The sequence below is a fragment of the Cyprinodon variegatus genome, unplaced genomic scaffold (assembly GCF_000732505.1).
Source record: "Cyprinodon variegatus isolate N-32 unplaced genomic scaffold, C_variegatus-1.0 Scaffold1002, whole genome shotgun sequence".
Classification (NCBI taxonomy): Eukaryota; Metazoa; Chordata; class Actinopteri; order Cyprinodontiformes; family Cyprinodontidae; genus Cyprinodon; species Cyprinodon variegatus.
The window spans coordinates 102,712-121,864 of NW_015151455.1; the positions used below are offsets into that span (position 1 = coordinate 102,712).

Genomic DNA, 19,153 nt, shown 5'->3' on the forward strand with positions numbered 1-19,153 from the left:
CCTGTTAGATGCAAACATTTGACCAAAACAGTAGTGCTGAGACGTCTAGGTGAAAAGCCCAAACCAACCCTCTCACTCTGATACTTACACATCTATCTGAGCGACATACTGCTTCATTTCCCTCACTGCAACATCCAAGCGGCTGTAGAGGTAAATGTAGGCGTCCTGCGTCTCTGTGTCTTCCTGTTTGAGCAGGAAACTCAGCCCACCTTCTCCATGGACCCCCTGCCGACCGTCCGTCACACACTCCCCTCCGTCCAGGGTCTCCTCCCTGCTGCCATCTGCCTCATCTCCTTCCAACCCAGAGCAGCTCCAGGAAGGAGCGCCCATGCTGGTCACGCAATGCTGGGTGTGTGACATAGGGTTCAGTTGTGCTGCGGGACAGGTGAGGAGGAGAGAAAAGAGGAGAGGATCAGCATAACCATAGTGGTCTTAGAATGAAAAACAGCTTCTATCTCTGGCATTCCCATCTAAGCCAGATGTTGGAAACGTATGAAATGACACTGCTGTCTGGTGTCTATTTCCTCCTAATGGAAAACAACTTACACAGCACAACTGGGAAAATAACAGGATGCATAAGTGTTTACTTGAGCTAAATGCCAAACTGGGCTGCAAGCTGACAGGCTAAAACTGCAGGCAAAGTAAAGACATGTAAGAAACTAACAACAAATATGTCCTTCATGAGGACATTTTTTTTTTACTTATTTTTATAAATAAAAGAAAAAGACTTAACATTTCTTACAAATGTTTTTTTAAATGTCTGGATAAAACCTTAATTAATTCTATGGTGATTTTATGGCCATGCATTACTGCTACGTAAACAAAGTATTAGCAAGCCATTGTTCTTTGTAAAAGAGCTAAATCTCCTTTCCAAATATATGAAAAATATCTGTTTTTTTCACTTTGTCTTAGAGTTTTTATTGGACTTAGGTCACGGCTTTCTAACTTAGAAAACATGTTTATCTAAACCATACCACTGTCTCTGTTTGAAGCTCTCCTTTGTTTCTGGGTAGGTTTGCTTTTATGCAATACTCATTCCATTTGCTGATGATAATTGATGAGAGCAGTTCATTCACTAATGAGATTATAAACAGAGCTGGACTTTATTTACTAGTTGGGTGAGTTCTGCAGGCAATTAGTTGCACTAAAATTTGTTTAAATGCATCAGAGTAAAGGGTATCAAACGTATCATTGTTTGTAAAAATATGTCAGAAAACAAAGAAGCTTAAAAAATCTTGCAGATGACAACTCTGACCTCATTTGGTCTTAAACCCCAACAAAAATACATTTAAGTTTGCGGTTATAACCTAAAAATAATGTGGAAAAGTTCAAAGTGCATGGATGCTTTTGAAAAGTCCCATATCTCCATCTGCAAAGCTAAGGACTCTCCCTCCTTTTCACTGCAGACAGCTTCAACCGTCAGAAAGCAGATCAACTGAGGGTGACGACCGCTGGGCAGATATCTGCCTTGCAGCTGGAGCTTAAAGGAGAAAAGAAGAAAGCCATCCTCTAAAAAAGCACAGTCTGCTGTCTAGACAGCTGGGTTGAATTTTCATCTTTGCTGATGAACAGACATAGCAGTCAAACTTTAAAAACTCCTAATTAATACAGAGTGCCGTCGTGACAGAGCTGATCTATGTCGCCAGCTGAAGACAGATGTTTTGCTTCCAAACAGGCAGGTTTTCTAAGATCCTCTTTGCAACGGTTACATTTCAGCTGAGTTTCCTCCTCTTTCCTCTCATTTTAAGCTTCTCCAGCACAGAGAGAACCTGACACTTCCTTCACTGACATCATTCTTTCATTTCAATCTGAGAATAGTAGGAGGCTAATGGAGTACTAATGGAGAACCACTCATCTAATTTGCTGTAAGAAAACTTGGGAGGGAGGGTCTTATTTTTACAGAGAGAAGCTGCAGTTGATGTTCGCTTCAAGATTACCAAGGAATTAAATAGACACAAGCGGTAAGTGGTAAAAAAAAGACCACTGAGTTGAGTGTTGGACTGTATCATCGTAGATATCAGTGACATAATAAGGATGAGTGGTTGTACTGCAGTTAAAATCTGTTTGTTTTGTTTGAAGTAAGATGTGTCTGTGTATTGGCTCTACCTTGGTCTGGGTCCATGCCATAAAGGGAGTTCTTGCGACCAAAGCGGATACTGAAAGTCCTGCCGGCGGAGGTGGTGCTTTTTGGGTAGGAAACCTGCATCAGGTTCACGTGGCAGTTGGTAGGAACAAAGTCCATGCAGCCCAGTGGGTGAGGGCGAACGCCAGCCTGTCTGAAGGAGGGCCACACCTTATTTCTCAGCTCCTTGGCGAACTGGGAAGAAACAACACGAGAAAGGAGAAAAGATATTCATCTATTTAGTCCTGAGCTACTCTATGAGCCTTTTGTCGGCTCTGGTCCTAACAGGGTGATGGATGATGATGATATGCAAACACATTACAGCCTGGACTGCATTTAAAGGTTGGCAAATGTGTATTTATTTCATATTTCTGAAAAGTTCAGAGACCTTTTAGTATTTATACATGTTTGCAAAACCAAACCAACAGTAAGTACCTGCTGATAGCTGCTGATGCGCCGCCTGATGCTCTCCAGCTTTGTGTCACAGATCTGTCTGAACTCGTACTGAGGCATGGTAACAACTCGATCGCTCTGAGAGATGAGCTGGCTGCAGTTACGTACAAAGAGGCTGTCGTCACCAGAAAACGCCTCCAGGATCTGCAGAAAAAAAGAACCGCAGGATAAGAAGGGATAGCCTAGGAAATGTTGTCTGTTTGGAAAAGGAAAATCCCTAAACCTGAATGGATTTTACTGGAGAAAAAAAAAACCTACTTTTTCACTAAACACAATAATCAGATATTTTGCTTCATTTATATCTTTGATGGTTAAACAACGGCAAACACAACAGACATACAGTTTCATGCAAAAGTATTTGTTCCTCTTTGATGTTTCACATTCTGTTAAGGATAGGTATTTGTGTTTCATAAAATAAAAGATTAATGTGTATTTAGCTGTAACTCATGAACAGACTAATCACACATTAAACTTTTCCAATTTTTAAAAGAAAACCTTTTTCCCCCTCACTAAATTTTACACATACATTTTTTTTATGATATGAACTGTGGTTATAAAGACACAGACAGGTAAGGGCAGTAGCATAGTTGTAAAGTATAGTTTGCTCAGGCTACTCATGAGCACACAGACCGCCAAATGCTCAAAGGGCAATACTATTGACATTACTGTTAATATATAGTAGAAATTTAACACATTCAGTAATTAAATGTCACACGGGATCGTACGGAGTGTTTTTTAAGATTTATTTAAGAAGGGTGCCGTCCCAGAAAGAAGGAAGAACCTGAGTACTGGATATGGGGCATTGCAGGCTAACTAAAGAAGCAGTTTGTCCTTTTCAATTTGCATGTTGTATAAAGCAACTCAACACTATTTCTGACATTTGAATTGAAAAAGCTTCCTGGATGGGAAGCGAAACAACTTGGAAACACAGTCCAGTGGATTGTCTTTAACTTCTTTGGAATGACTATGACCTGGATGACTGAGAATCTTCACCAGCATGTTATAAAGAGACAAAATGTAATAAGGGTTGAATATTTTTGCAAATGTATTAAACAACTTGTTATGTAGGCTTTGCAATGAAAATATATCATCCATATAAAGCATAAACCCATCAGTGGGAAGAACAGATTTCACTGCTAAGCTGCTGCTCATTCACCATCGGAAAGCTGTATGTATGTCCTTTTGTATACCCTCTGAGTATAGAAAATCACAAAGTTTTGGGCGTGTTGCTCAGAAGGTGAAACTGACTGAAGGTGACATTCGGCTCAGAGTTTTAACTCACCAACAAACGTTATAACACCAAATTATGCGGCTCATAGCTACCTTAGCAGTCAGGGCGAAGCAGCCTTTGGGCTCCACCATCTTCTCCAAGACGTGGCTCTTTACCCCTGCAGTGCTCACGTACTCGTAAACCACTCCATGTTCCAGGTGGACATTATCAACAGTCAGGCTGACCAGAGGCAGATCATTGGAGAGGGAAAGTCTACAGAGCCTGTGGTCTGTAGATCAGTTTTACACTGGTTAGTCTCCTTTTCTTTTAGAGGCTTATCAAAGAATTATATATTTCAATATTGGAGATAGAAAAACTACAGTCATTGGTACAGTACAGATCCCCTGATTCTAGAAAAACACGACATTATGTAAATATGCTCATTGAAACTGCTTTCTACTGACTGCTACTAAGATCCAAATCTGCCATTTATTAAAATAGTACAATCCTTTCAAAGCACAATGCATTCTGCTCAGAGTAGAACAGCTACATGTTGTAAAACTAATAACTGCACGGTCTGCAGCATCATGTTTCACCTGTTCCATTAGCGGTGCTACCCTCCTCGTGGCTTGAGCCGTTCTCCACGGGGTAAGGCCTAAAGGGGCTCTCCTCCTTCTCACCTGCACTGCTTGGTCTTTGTAGCTCCTCCACATCCTCAAAAGCACGATAAACCCAGAGACACTAGGAAGGAAGAACAGATTTTAAGATTAAAACTGTTTTGGAGAAAAGGATTGGTCTGAATTAAGACCTTAAAAAAACCCTAATCAATAAGCCTTATAAGGTAATTAGGGAGGATTATTTCACACTAATGGCCAAAACTTATTGTTCGTATCTTATTTTGATAAGAAAGCAGAAATATTTGCAAATATTTATTAGAATTAGACCATAATCAGCCTGTTCACCAGGCTGATATTTTTTTTATTTTTTATTTTTAGGAGAGACAGAGATGGAAAAAAAAAAAAAAGACTAGAAGAAAGACTGTTTAACACCATATGAAGGACAATCAGCTCAGTCTGCAGCCTTGTGAAATAGTGCCTGGAGACACCAAGTGCTGCAACAGGAATGCAAAAACAAGCAAGGAAGAGCTTGCATGTGTGACAGCGGCCATGCAGTATGGAGTATAAGAAAAGAGTTTAATTATGAGTCAGAACACAGGAATCTAAATCAAATATTCTCGGAAGAGGAACGGATGGAAAGTCTATGGAAAAGACAGGTTGTTACACCGTCTTTCCAATCCAGGCATGATTGTATCTTCAGCTTGACCTGACCCCGCTTTTCATTTATATCTAATAACAATTTAACACACTAACAAATCAGATCCTGCTCTTAGGCTAACACTGTTTTAAGGAAGATTCCAGAAATTTCTGTGTCAATAAGAACAATAAAAACAAACATGTATACGTAAATGCCTTCATAGGTATTTATATTATTAGGATTATTAGGATTAGAGAGAAAAAGCCTTTAAGAATCCAAAGGTCTAAAAAAAATAGAAAAAGTGACACATTTTAAAGATCTTCTCAAACCAAAAGGCACAGGTTGTCCAAAATAACTTAGGTTGTTAAAAGAACAGAGTTATTATCTGGGTGTGTGCTCTCACTGCTTGAGGGGGCTCCTGGTGAGAGTGCTGAGCGCTGAAGTGCTCCAGGACCTCCTGGTGATCACTGCGGTTCACGTTGTTCCCGTTGACTTTCAGGACAACTTGGCCTGGTTGGAGACCTGCAGCAGCTGCCTCCCAGCCTGTCGGAGGGTTTAAAGAATAAAATTTTTCACATTTTGACAAGTTAAGTGCCTCAAACTTCTGTGTGTGTTTATGGTGTTTAATGTGGAATGTAGGGCTGGAGGAATTCATCCTCATTTATCCTTTATTTAAATAAAGATCAACTCATTTAGTAGCTATAAAAAGAGCAACATGCAGTAATAATCCAACTTCCCAACATTCCCAGCATGAATTATGCTACTGTAAAAAGTATAAAGACATTTCTATCCATCAACATGCTGAATTCAAAAGCTTCTCAAGTCTTTCAGCTTTACCTTGAACTTTTATCTATTTGGTTTTTAACAGATAAAGAACAATCAAAAGATTAACGGATTGGCAAAAATAAGTCTTTCATATTTGCGAAGTGAAAAAAAAAAGGAAAAATAAAGGTAAGGGCCTCCCACAGCATGACGTGACCACTACCGTGCTTTACTATGAGCTGAGTTTGACTATGAGTTTTCTTCCACAAAGGTCAAAATATTTAAGACACTATTAAAAGATTCTCTGGCCTGAACTGTGAGACGGATCAGAGCTGATAGATGTTCATAGTTTGCATAACCGTTGGTCTACTTGGACTGAATTACACCAGATCAACAAATTTCATCAGGTGACATCTGAAGGCACACAATTGCATCAGATTTTATTTATTGCTAAAAAGCAAACAAGGGTGAATAAAAGCACTTTCCAGGTCTTTATACCAAGATAAAACCTTTCCTCTGAACTTTACAAAAATCTGTCTCATTCAATTCAATTCCGTTCCCTTTCCCTGTATAGCACCACTTTACAACGTATTGTTTAAAGACTCTGCAATTAAAAAAAGTATTTTGACAGATAAATCCCTATCAATTATTAGCTTTTAGTTGTAAAGTGATGCAATTTAACACATTTAAAGGGTTTAAATAGCAAATACTATTCCTTAGTTTTTCAATACTCCTTGTAATCAATCCAAGTTATTGGAACAAAATGTATTAGACTGATCAGTACGACGAGTGTTAGGGTCAGGCTAGAGATTTTTTATTTACTTCAAGAATAAAGTCGTAATTTTATGACTTTACTCTCATAATATTACGACTTTGAATAAAGTTGCAATGAGAATAGTCATAAAAGTACCAGAATAAAGTAACAGTACAAGACAAAAGTCGTAACATTACGGGAATAAAGTCGTAATATTTTGAGAATTAAGTCCTAATATTACGAGAATAAATTCACAATATTATGAGATAAAAGTCTAAATGTTATGCGAATAAAATCGTAACATTACGAGAATAAAGTCATAATATTATGAGAATTAAGTCCAAATATTACGAGAAACAAGTTGTATTTTATTACAACTCTTACAAGAAACACTTTCTTCACTAAAATGAGGAATGTGGAGCATCATGTGACGTTATACTTTGGTATCGGTTTGACAAATAAGGAAATCTTTTAGCACATCAGCATTTAATTCGCTTGTATGTCAAAATGGCCTCAGGTTGTTGTTTGCTGGAGCTGGTCGACCGTCATAAAGCTCCAAGCTTTCTTTCTGAAACGGGTTGTGGTATGATGACTTTAATTTCATAATTTTCATCTTTATTCTTATGTTACGACTTTATTAAAAAAAATAAAAAATAAAATAAAAAAAATCTCCAGCCTGGCCCTAATATTCCATCGTAGTTCAGTGGTATTACCTCTGATAGTAAAAATGGCTTCACAGCCTGAAAGTCCAATCAACACCTTCATCATCGTTCCTCTCTGATCTAAAAATACAAGCGATCACATCACTTCCACTGCAGGCGTCAGCAATTACCTGACTCTGGGGCTACGCCACAAGCAAATTAAAAAAACAGTTAATCTACCTTATAGATTTATTGGAAAAACTGCAGCTCAATCACCAACAGAGAGCTAGAAGTAATAAAGTACAGTAGGAGAGAGGATGGGGAGGGGGAGCAGTGAAAGCAGAGAAGTCATAATAAAGTAAAGCCAACTTAGATATCCCATTCCTTAGCTGCACAAATCAGTGATTCTCATTTCAACATTTTTATCCTCTTGCCTCTGTTTGCTTCACACAGATCAAGCCATCATCTATCATGGTGAACAGTACAGTAAATCCATCTTTATTCCACTTTCAGTCAGTCTAAGAAGGGCAAACATCTAATTAGGAGGCTGTAAGCAGAAAGTAGGAGGGTTCAGATTAGAAAGATAAGCCGTTTTGTTGTCTGCTGTTATACCTTGAGCTCTGATCACTAAGCACACTTGCATGCAGGGTGGATTATATGAAAGATGAAGCGCTGAAGGTGCCGCTCCGTAGGAGTTTAAACACTAAGAAAGTCATCTGCTCGGCAGGCGGCCTTAAAGCTAAAAGCAGAGAGTAACAGGTGGTTGGAGGCTACAGTTACCTCAACGATCATTAAGGCTCACTATGATTTATTTGTCCTTTAACCATCATAAAACCCATATAGCACATTTAATGGCACTTTTCTCCAAAGAGAAAAATTATCTTTATTTTTTAAACAAAGGCTTAGATTTAAAAAAGCTGCATCAAAACATCTTAGAATGTATATATATTTACATATATATGCCATGTAGGAGAAATATCCATCATGATGGATTGATCTGGTTGTTTAAATGCTGGAGAATCCTCTATTAAAACCTGTTAGCAGTTAAAAGCTTTAGCCAATTTGTTTGTTACAAGGTTATGGACAAAATTCAGAAGAAATCCAATCGGGAGTATACAGCCAGACTTTAAAATAGATTTTTTTACAGCCTTGCTCCATCTGAACTGACTGAGGTTAAGTTATCTGGCAAAGAAAATGGGCCAAAAGTCTCCTGATGTGGAAAGCTGCTGCAGTGAAAGGGGTCAAAGCACTAACTCAACAAATGTGCAACAAATGCAATTCACACTTCTTCGATTTATGGTAAAATAAAAAAAAATTTAAAAAAACAACAACTCAGTTTCTGTTTTGTTTAACAGAGTTCAGTGAAAATTGAGGACTTTTTATCAAAAACAATTACCCATTGCTTTGTTTTTATTCCCTTGAGAGTACCATCATATTACAAAGGGTAACTTACTTCTAAGTCTATATATCTAAAAAAAAAAAAAGAAAAAAAAAAGAAAAGGTGAAATCTGGAAGTGATTTGGCTCCTGAAGCTCGACTCTCACCTTTTCTCACCGCGTGGACGTGTGGCGGCTCAGATCCAGAGAGTCTGAAGGAGAGGCTCTCTGGGTTGTCGGGGATCTTTACGATCCTACAGGAGGGGGAAAAAAAGTCGAGTCAGAACAGCTTGTGCTTTCTGTCTGCTGTGGATGTATGCCTGAGTGAATAATCATGCTCACTCCTTGGCTTTGGTGGCGACCAGCAGCCGCAGAGAGCGTCGTATGCAGAAGGCCTGGTTGATCATGGCCTCCACCTCTGAGAAGGGCCTGAGGAACAGCAGGTCTTCGTTGATGGTGTAGATCTTCCTGCCCACCTGCAGGCCGGCCATCTGGGAGGACAGACGGACAGACAGCAGACAGAAGGCTCTTATTTATAGGTTGCTGATTGCCTCAGTGTCTTCCACGTTTGGTTCACAAATTGTCTGCCTTAGACCTCAGCTGTTTTTCCTTTGCTTCATTCAAGTTTTTTGCCCAACTTGTACAGATTGAACTAAATAAAATCAGCATTCAGCAAATTGTGCCTCCAAGGAGGAAGGCGGAAGCAGACAAAACATACGGGACAAAAATCAATATGTGCACTTGAGGAAATCTTCAGTCTGCTCAAGCTTTAGGATGCAGTTTCCAGAAAGAGCAGAACTAAACGAGCAAACGGAGTGGATGGTGTAAAACTGTGCTACACGCAGCTTACATCTGGTTAATGCTGGAGGAAATCACACATTTCCACTCTGACCTCCCAGCTCCCCGTTTACCAGCCGTCATGTAACATCTTGTCTGTGTCAATGACCTTCTGCAGGCCAGATTAAAAGTATGTGACGATGCAGCAAGAGAAACTAACAAGTAAAGCCTCCAAATCTGTCATAAATGCGCCTCTATAAGCTATTCATGTAGCGCTGCGCCTGCTGTATGTCATTCAATGCAGTCATCCTTCACATCTTCAGTCACGTTGTCAGAATAATGCTGCCTCTGTCTGGTGGCTGTGTGAGCTCAGTGTCCTGGACACGGATCCGGTTGGGGTGGCCTCGGCCAGAGCCAGACACCCCGACTCTGGATTACAGCCCGCCATGGATGTAGAGAAGACAGGGAGGAGCCGCGGCCATCTGAATGAGGAAAGGATGTATGCGACTGTGCAGCATTGGCTGCTGGTATACACGTGAATTTCTATAACAGCATCATATAGTGAAAGGGCTCAGTGTGTGTGTGAGTCTCTCAGCCCCTTTCAGAGCCCCATGGGAATCAGCTGAGCTTCATTCAGTGTGCTGGCACACAGGCCGAGTCACCACCAGCAATCCTGTTACTGCAGGGGGATGGAGCAGCAGAACGCAGACTAACGGCAGGAAGAAATGAAGAAAAAGGAAGCATCGAGGAGCCCTGAAGGGGGGGCTTAATTGTGGTGAATAAGGGAGAGGACAGCTAATAACGCTATGAAGGAAGTTTCTGTGCAACAAAAAAAACTGCAAGAAGTAAAGAAACCAACTTTATGAGAAAACCATGAAACCCAATTATATGAGATAAAATAGGATGGGGGCTTTTGCCCAGGATAATCAAACTTAAAATGTTAGAGACGGAGCTTTATTCTACAGAACTTTGCAGGGTTGTTAATCAAATCTCGTGAACCTTTTCACATTTGTAACATTATAAGAGCAAACCTTAGTGAATCTTAGCGGAGACATGAGCAGGACAACACATATTTATACATTTCTTTATGTGTCTCTCTTTAATCTGACAGTGTACAATAAAATGTTTTAGGTTTGACTTAAACTCAAATGCTTTTGTTACGTTGTGGTTGCAAGTTCCAAAACTCCAGCTTTGGTCATAACATTGCTGCGTCCCTTTATGGAGTGAGTTTTATTCCATTATTGTTGCAAGCAAATATTTGTTTAACTGATATTTGGGGGGAAAAATCCAATGCTCTGAAAAAGTTTTTTTTATCAAAAAAATAAAGGGGTTTTAAATGTTAATTAGCTCTTTTCTTGATTCTCTAACTAATGTTTAATATCCAAGTCTTTTATACAGGTTTACATATATTTTATTGATACTTTTTTGTATTATTAATTTTTTTTTTTACACATATTTTGTACTCAGTCTTTTCTTCATTTTTCTTCTTTTCCTAAACTGAGTTTTACAAATCACATTTCAGCCCAATAAAAATGTTGTTGCTAACGTCCATGCAGACCAATGGAAATGCGATCTGAAGAGAATGTGATCAGTAAAACGCAATTTCTAAAGAATGCTATTCATGAAACAATCTAAAAAAAAGAAAAATGCGAGACAATAAAATAATATTAAAAAACAACAGAGTTACTCCAAAAACATTTTGTTGATTAAAAGTTTTATTTCTGGATTGCATTTTTTTTCCAATTTCACTTTACAATAAAAAAAAAAAATGTTTTTCAAATTTCTCTTAACAAAACCTGTTCTTTGCCTGCAATAATAATGGAACAAAATTCCCTCCATATGTTTTCATATGATTGTTGCCAAGCTGCAAATCAGACTTTCTTTTTTGCTTCTGTTTAAAACAAAGGTTTAAAGAGAACATCAGTAATGGTCCCTTGACAGATTCTCCCACCTGAGATGAAAATCTCTATCCTCATCATCGTCATCATCATCGTCATCATCACCACCACCACCACCACCACGCCTTTGCTTCTTTCTTTGCTAAAGACTTTAGGTGATTGATGAGATTTTTGGGAAGTGAAAAAAAATGCTCACCAACATTTGAAAGATTTTGAAAACTATGCATCTTTTCCCTTGCGGGGTATACCCTGAACTGGCGACATGTTCAGGGTATACCCCGCCTCTCGCCCGTAGACAGCTGGAGTTAGGCAACCAGCACCCCTCGCGACCCCACTTGGTATTAAGTGTGTCCGAAAATGGATGGATGATGGATGGGGCATATTTTCCCTTCCACTTAACAGCTACCAATATTTGTATTAGTAATTTGACTTAAAGCTTATTCTTTTCCAAAGGACTGACATTAAATGGATACAGCAACAATAGCAGGAAAAAGGCTTCATAATAAGAAGCATACAAAGTTTGCTTCAAATTCAAATTAATCTTAAAAAAAGTGGTAATTCAAAAAAAAAAGTCTGTTCTTTTAATTCAAATTACTCTAAATGATTGAAATAATGTCTGCCTAATTATTCAGTCAGTGTGAAAAAAGCCTGGCCAGTAGAAAAGAACAGAGGGAGACCGACAGCAGCCGTCCAAACAGTGGACAGCCATTACTGACTGGAACTAATGCCCGGTGGCGGGAAGAACATGCGCCTTCTGTGTGTTTGTCTGTGTGCTGACCATTACCTCCGCATGTGAGCCCCTGGTGACAGATTTCACCACAATTGCTTTGTTTTTTTCCTCGATTTCGAAGCCGTAGTCTTCCTCCTCGGGGTGAATCTAGCACAGGGAAAAAAAAATAAAAATAACACATTCACATGAGTTGATCGCTTGGAGGATCATTTTTACACACTTCTAAAGTTTCCCTTTTCCCCCCAAAAAATGTCACATGTATACATCTACATGAGCTTTATAGAATTAATCTTGCATCAGGTGCTTCGTGTCCCTTTGTCATATCACTGCCCCCCTTGTGAATAGAGGCTCAGCAGCGTTAAAAGCCATTAGTAGCCACCATTAGTTAAGCTGCTGCTGGGGCCATCTTCCTGCTGCACAGCTCTGATAAGATGCTGATCTCTTTTGTTATATCAGAGGAGATGACTGCGGTAAATAAGGAGTTCCTGCACTCCGCTTCAAAAATGGGGCGAGAGTAGTGAGGGATTAGGACCGCTAATCAAGTAAAAGCCATTTCCATTTCTTGTGGAAGGCCAGAGAGCACGCCTACTTCCCACTCAGATGAGAAAAAGGGATGCTGGCGATTCCTGTTGGCTTCCGTTAGATAAACAATCCCCTTTCTGTCGCTCCTTGGTGAATAAAAGCCGTCTGCTGGAGCCACTCCAGTGACCTAATTTCATTTGGCAAATTAATACCGACCCTACCTCATATGTAATAGATCAACGAGGCGCAATGTGCATAATCTATGTAGATTAACACAATCCTAACATCGTTTGTAACTTAGACAATAATGATTCTAAGTTGAATAATATATAGTTTTAGTCCAGAAAGCCGTTTCCCGCTATAAACAGATGTTAAAATAGATATTTACCTATTCATGTACATATATACCATTAGCAAGAAAGATTTATACCCATAGAATGTTTGCTCATTCTTCTTAATACAACCACAAATTTAAATCAATTTTCATTTTAATGCTTTTTCTTTCTAGACTTGATGCAGCAAATCAACTCAACGTAGTAGATATAGGGACAAAATCAATCTGTAAAAAAAATTTGTATTAACCGTGCTTGGAAAATACTTAATAGAAACATCTGCCTGATGCAACAGCAGCAGCAAATCTGTTGAAGTACGTCTAAAAAACCATTTTTGTTTTTTCCCTGAATAACCCGTGTTCCTTCATCTTTATGATGCTTTTTACTCTAACTGACAGTAAAAACACAGAGCTAGACCCTGATTTGTTTTTAATACATCACTTTTAAAGGAAAAGGCATAGTTTTATTTAGTTATGGAGGGTGAAAACAAATGTTTTCAGAGTATCTTATAAAAGTGCTGACAGTGTTAGATATGGCGAGTTGTTTACTAGGGAGTCTGTAGATGTTGGAGCGCGATTACAAACAATTTAATTTACAGATTCACACGTTTTGCAGCATCATGCTTTATAATAGCAGTCAATAATTTATAATAATTTATCCTACTGTAATATGAGATCAGTATGCATTTGTCTTCATCCCATATAACCATAGATCCTTGTATATATGTTACATATTTCTTTTACAGTAAAACATATATTTAGCAAGGCCTCTTTTCCCTTTAATCAACAACTACGATTAATCAGATCCTTGTATATATGTTACATATTTCTTTTACAGTAAAACATATATTTAGCAAGGCCTCTTTTCCCTTTAATCAACAACTACGATTAATCTTGAGGGATTGCCTTCGAGTCAATAAGTCGATGCAATCAACTGGTTTTGCTTAGATAGAAAACCTTGAATCAATTTGACTGTATTGAATTGTAAAGTGCCTTGAGATGACATGTATGGTGAACTGGCGCTTTATAAATAAACTGAATTGAATTTAATCTTGTGTCTGTATCTTAAAATCCAAATAAATCAAAGTTTTTTGGCTGTAGGGTTAAAAAAAAAAAAAAGTTAATGCAGCAATAGCAAGATCGTAAAAGATGCTTTTTCTCACTTATAGAAATGCTCCAATCGCTACACAAATCAATAAATCGCCTGTTTTCAGTTTTAACACATTGAAGGTATATACGGTCCCATGTTATCTGTACATAAAATAAAGAGCTGATGAGAATGTTAACATCTGTGTTGTTTAACTGGGAATTTGAATCTGTATCCACCAACCCTATTATGTTTCATTCAGACTAATCCAGGTGATAACTTTAATAAAAAATAAACTAATTTATTAATAAACAATAACTGAAGTGTACAGATAAAATATGCCATTTGCTTAGCATTTAGGATTAAAACCTTCTTGGTCTGTAACTTTGCTCAACTGGCAAAGCTTTAGCTTTATTTAGTTCACATCCTCTAAAAAAAAGTATCTTAAGCTCAATTTCTATCTATTTATCAAATGATTAACTGGGAAAATAATTGACAGATTAATTGATTAGCAAAAAAAGTTTTTATTTGCAGCCCTGAAAAAGAAACACCCTGATCTGAGCAAATTCAAACACAATGGAAGTGAATTAAATCAGAGTACAGTGATGACTGAGCACACACAGAAACACATTTTGGTCTAAAGAGTGAAGCTAAATATGGATTTATTTGGAGAAAGAGACTCGGGTTGTTTTTAACCTCAATCCTTTAAACCTCATTGTTTCAACAATGTTTTATGTGTGTCTCTGCGGGCGAAGATAAAGCTGTCTGATGTAGTAAATCTGCAGCAGGTTTATTGTTGCTGAGAATAAACATTAGAGTACATACTGTACATAAATATCCTCCAGATGATGCAGAAATCAGTCTGTGAAGCTACTACTATCAGCCAAGTGTGAGTATTTCAATGACCGCGTGTAAAATAGAAACATGATTTCCAGCTCACCACAAGGGACTTGGCTAGGACGTTTTCTATGAGCTTGAAGTCGTTTCGCTGGAGCTGCTTGCTCTTGGTGCCAGTTCCCTCAGTTTCTTCGTCGGCGTAGAAGCGGAAGAACTGGGAGTCGTCTTTAAACTCGCTCTTCTCTAAAACTAAAGGGATAAAAAGAGGAGCATGTTGTAGTTACAAAGGCAGTCTTCAAAACAGAAAGTGGAGGTCGATTAGGTCATAAAACAATGATGCCAATTTGGAACATCTGGAGCCAAAACACATCTGGGGAGCAGCCTGTGGAGCTCTCCAGAGAGCATAAATAAGTGAGTTTTCACTGGGAAATCCTGCCTCTGGGCAGAGTGATGCTTTAACAGGTGAGCACATGGCTAATGCTTATCCAGGCCCAACACAATATAAACATATAAACATGCTGTCAAAATCATCCAAATGAGATGTTAACTTTGTTATATGATCAAAACGATTTATTCAAAAAAACTTCACTTAAATCAAAGATTTATTAAATTACATCGGTTATATATTATATGTTTTAAGGCTTAAAACATGCTTCAACATACTTACTGAATAGCTACTGAACTGTTTAAATAATGTTTAAACACTACATTCATCCTGATAGTAAAATACCAATGAATGCTCTTTTGCCCAGCTGTGACCAAACCAGGAGTCAAACTGTGTTTATTTCCAATTAGAAAGAGAGAAAATCATCATAAAACTACAAAACAGAAAGGATTTATAAACACTGTGAGAAACTGCAACCTGGTAGATACAGGCTGCTAAAAATGCTAAAGCTGCTGCCCACACTAAGCTGAAGGGCTGCTGCACAGTTTAAGCCGGCTGGATTATATTTGATCATCTTTAGTTACTAATATTAAACACTTTGAGCAATTTCTCTCACTAAATGTCTTTACAGTTTATGTGTTAACTTTTTAAAGAAAGACCTGGGTGAAAGTGGGAAATAAAAGGGCAGCTTCTAAGAGTTTCCACCTCTAAAAAGCTTTTAAATTTTCCCGTTTCTTTCACTGGAAACTATGTTTATGTCAGAACAAGAGGTGTAAATCATTCAGTTTTGGTAAATATCTACGGAAGTGTGAAGAAGGCCAAACCATATATATATATATATATATATATACACACTTCTGGGTAGGCAATTCTTCGTTTTTCTTACTTTTTTATTTATTTAATGCATCACGTTAATGACTGTGTCCCAAAAATAATACGATCAGCCACTGTCTGTTCTTTTCCTTTGCATTGTTGGAGCTGCTTTCTGAACATTGTCAATTAAACTAAATAAAAGTAAATCCCCATGGTTCTGCTAACATAGGCTGCCCCTGTGCGATTTTAAACCATGTCAGCGATTTCACCTTTTCACTTTTCCCAAGTGCCATAACAAAATCAATATAATTTTTCCTTAATGCTTGTTTTGTTAATTTTCTCAGGTGCTTCATTCTGCTTTTAGACCTGGAACCTAAAAAGTGAATGTTAACATTCTTTTCTGAAAAGTGTTGTGTGTAAAAGCAACAATTTAAATAAAATATCTTGTCTTGTGGAACTGAAACACTCTAAGGTTAAATAGGACTTTGATTTTGTTTCAGCTTCCTATTCTAAAAACATAAAAGAGGCAATATTTCTACAGAATAAACAGAAAATCTGCGGTCCTAAAAGGAAATGGAAGTCCCCTATTGGGTAATACACCCTGACATGTGGTTATCCTGATCTTTTTAACCATCTGTATAGATATGAACACAATGAGAGGTCCACAGGTCAATACGTGCTTCATATTCTGATAAAATGTAATCTTTTTCACTATACCTAAGATCCAGCATGTACAAATTTATTTAGGTATGTTTATTGTCTATGGCTACCTAAACAACATAAAGAGTATTTATCGAAAAGTCTGGACTTACCTCCAAAGGTGTTTATGTTTTATTACGCTCAGTGGTTTGAGGCATGTGGATCTGCTGGTTCTGTGCTTCAGCAGATACTGACAGCCATCAGTTATATATATTAGGGGGTAAATAATTCAGCTAACGCCATAATGAAACTCTCATGGTGGGATAAACACTCTGATGCACAGATACATGTGGGGAGGGGCAGAGCGCGGGTAAAAACCTTGATAATCACTAACCTGTTTATTACATTATTGTTTTAGCCCCAAGTGTTACGAGAAATGTAAAGCGAGCGTAAAAACATTACCACGTTTTAAAGAATTTGTATTTCTTTATTAGATACAAACAGGAGTAAAATACACCACCAGGTTCATGAAAGTTAAGACAGGTGGCTGATTGAGCGTATAAGTTTCTTAATCTTGTGAGTTATGTGTTCGAACCTTCAAGGTGACTAAAAAGGATCTTGTGCAAGCAAATCTGAACACTTAGGTACCCAGCTGCTCAGGGATTTAGAGAACATCTGCCACCCAAAGATGAACAACGACTTTAACAGCTTCACCGCACACCGCACACCTCACACCACACCCCATCATGTCCTGGCCTCACTCCAACACAAACCATTTTCTGAGAGTTATTTCCTCTGACTCATAAAGGCTGGATGCTTTAAATCCTTCTTACAACCTATTGTGCTGAATGGAGTGCTGGTTAGTGAACTGTAACACATTCACATTTTTGTACACACTCTGAAATCTTTAAATTCTAAATCATCTTTAAAACGTTTAAGCAGTAATAAGCTGACCCTTAAATTATGAATCTACAATTCTTTTGTTATACAAGCAAATATTAATATGTTTACATAAGTCAGACAAAGAGAAGTGTTTTGAATTTATTTACATTTCTGTTTTGAATCGTTTTGTGCTGAACACCTTCCATGGGGTTAAAAGTGATCATTTACATTTCTTAAATGACATTTAAATTTAAGATCTAGTTAAACTCGTCACAAAATACAGCAAATACAGCCAAATTCCTGTATTTGGGTTTGAACTTTGAATGCTAAGTTGTGTCCTCCAGGCTTTCATCTCATAAAAAGGTATACCAGCGTGTTATGAAGTGTCAAAGAAAAAGCAGACAAGGACAGAAAAGTAGAAATGGGGACGGGAAAAAGAAGAGAGCTTCAAAAGAACAGCAAAAAAAACAAAAAAAACAGCAGATGTGCTGACTAAGATCTTGACAAAAAGAACTGATTGGAGGTAAGAAGGACCGACAGGATGGGTGGAGATGGGTCACAGCGGTAAAGTAGGACAGAGAGAAGTCAGAGCAGGTGGCCACCTTCAAACAGATGGTGACGGGAGGACAACTGTCTGAGACAAAGTGAGAAAAACTAAACAATAAGGCAATGTCTAAACACCTATGACCTTATTCTAAAGCATTCTTAAAGATTATGTTTGGGCTTGTATTGGCATATGTGTGTAGATGTTTGGATTTCAATTGGATTAAGTTCTAAACTTTGACTAGACCATTGGCCCATTATAATGCTTTTAACTAAAGCATTTTAGATTTGGTTGTATGATTAGGACTGTTGAGCTGCTGGAAATAGAACCTTAATTCCAGTTTAGACTCTTTTAAAGCTTCTAATATATTTTTTTAAAATACAGAATAATTCAGATTTTAAGTTTATCCATCTTCCCATTGATTCTGACCACTGATCTCTATTCGTTCACTGGATTGCTGATTGCCCGTTGGTAGAACGGAGTTGAAGTGAAGCCACCGGCCGCCATATTGGTACTCCCTAGTTAGACCGGTCGCAATGTAAACAATATGTGCGCTACAGCATCGAACATTGATGGTGTTCTCATTTTCAGGGGAACTTAAGACTTTTAAAATAAAGATAAATTCATCACTTTGACACACACTGGCTGTTTCATTGCATACTGTAAGTAGATTATTTTGACTTATAATAAAAAAAAAAATAGGCACATCACATTGCATAGTCATTATGAAGTCAATGATGTCACTAAATCATGTAATACAACATATAATCCAAATCAATAACAATAAAATTACTGTGTGTTCCTGAAAGCGCGCACATGCGCGTTCAGGACGCTACGGAAGCCGGCAGACCAAACCAGATGAAAGTGCACATTCAGCGTCTGCTCTGCCGATAATGCAAGCGAAGAAATGTGCTGTTTACCTGTGCAAAGAAAGAAACAACGAAAGAAAAATGTCTGAGGACTTTAGTGTTGAGGAAGAGCAGAAGTTCTTTGCCGAGCTGAATGCGCACTTTCGTCTGGGTTGGTCTGCCGCGGTTTCCGTAGCGTCGTGAACGCGCTTTTAGGAAATCCTATACACTACTGTTTATGCTCTAAAAACATTCTAAATGACTTCGTTTCGAGTAAATTCTGGATGC

The 19,153-nt window shown here is 38.1% G+C and overlaps 1 protein-coding gene across 2 annotated transcripts in view; it reads right to left on the reverse strand.

The window, feature by feature from the left end:
- Positions 1-19,153, reverse strand: part of prex1 (phosphatidylinositol-3,4,5-trisphosphate-dependent Rac exchange factor 1) — a 116,217-nt gene that overhangs the window by 27,150 nt on the left and 69,914 nt on the right. For both annotated transcript variants that reach the window (XM_015399284.1, XM_015399283.1), the window contains exons 16-25: positions 14,858-15,003; positions 12,032-12,124; positions 8,915-9,063; positions 8,741-8,826; positions 5,443-5,582; positions 4,382-4,526; positions 3,899-4,074; positions 2,558-2,719; positions 2,107-2,317; positions 89-374 (exon numbers count right to left, since the gene is read on the reverse strand). In XM_015399284.1, the coding sequence (XP_015254770.1) occupies positions 89-374; positions 2,107-2,317; positions 2,558-2,719; positions 3,899-4,074; positions 4,382-4,526; positions 5,443-5,582; positions 8,741-8,826; positions 8,915-9,063; positions 12,032-12,124; positions 14,858-15,003 (1,594 nt within the window). The remainder of the gene's footprint in view (positions 1-88; positions 375-2,106; positions 2,318-2,557; positions 2,720-3,898; positions 4,075-4,381; positions 4,527-5,442; positions 5,583-8,740; positions 8,827-8,914; positions 9,064-12,031; positions 12,125-14,857; positions 15,004-19,153) is intronic.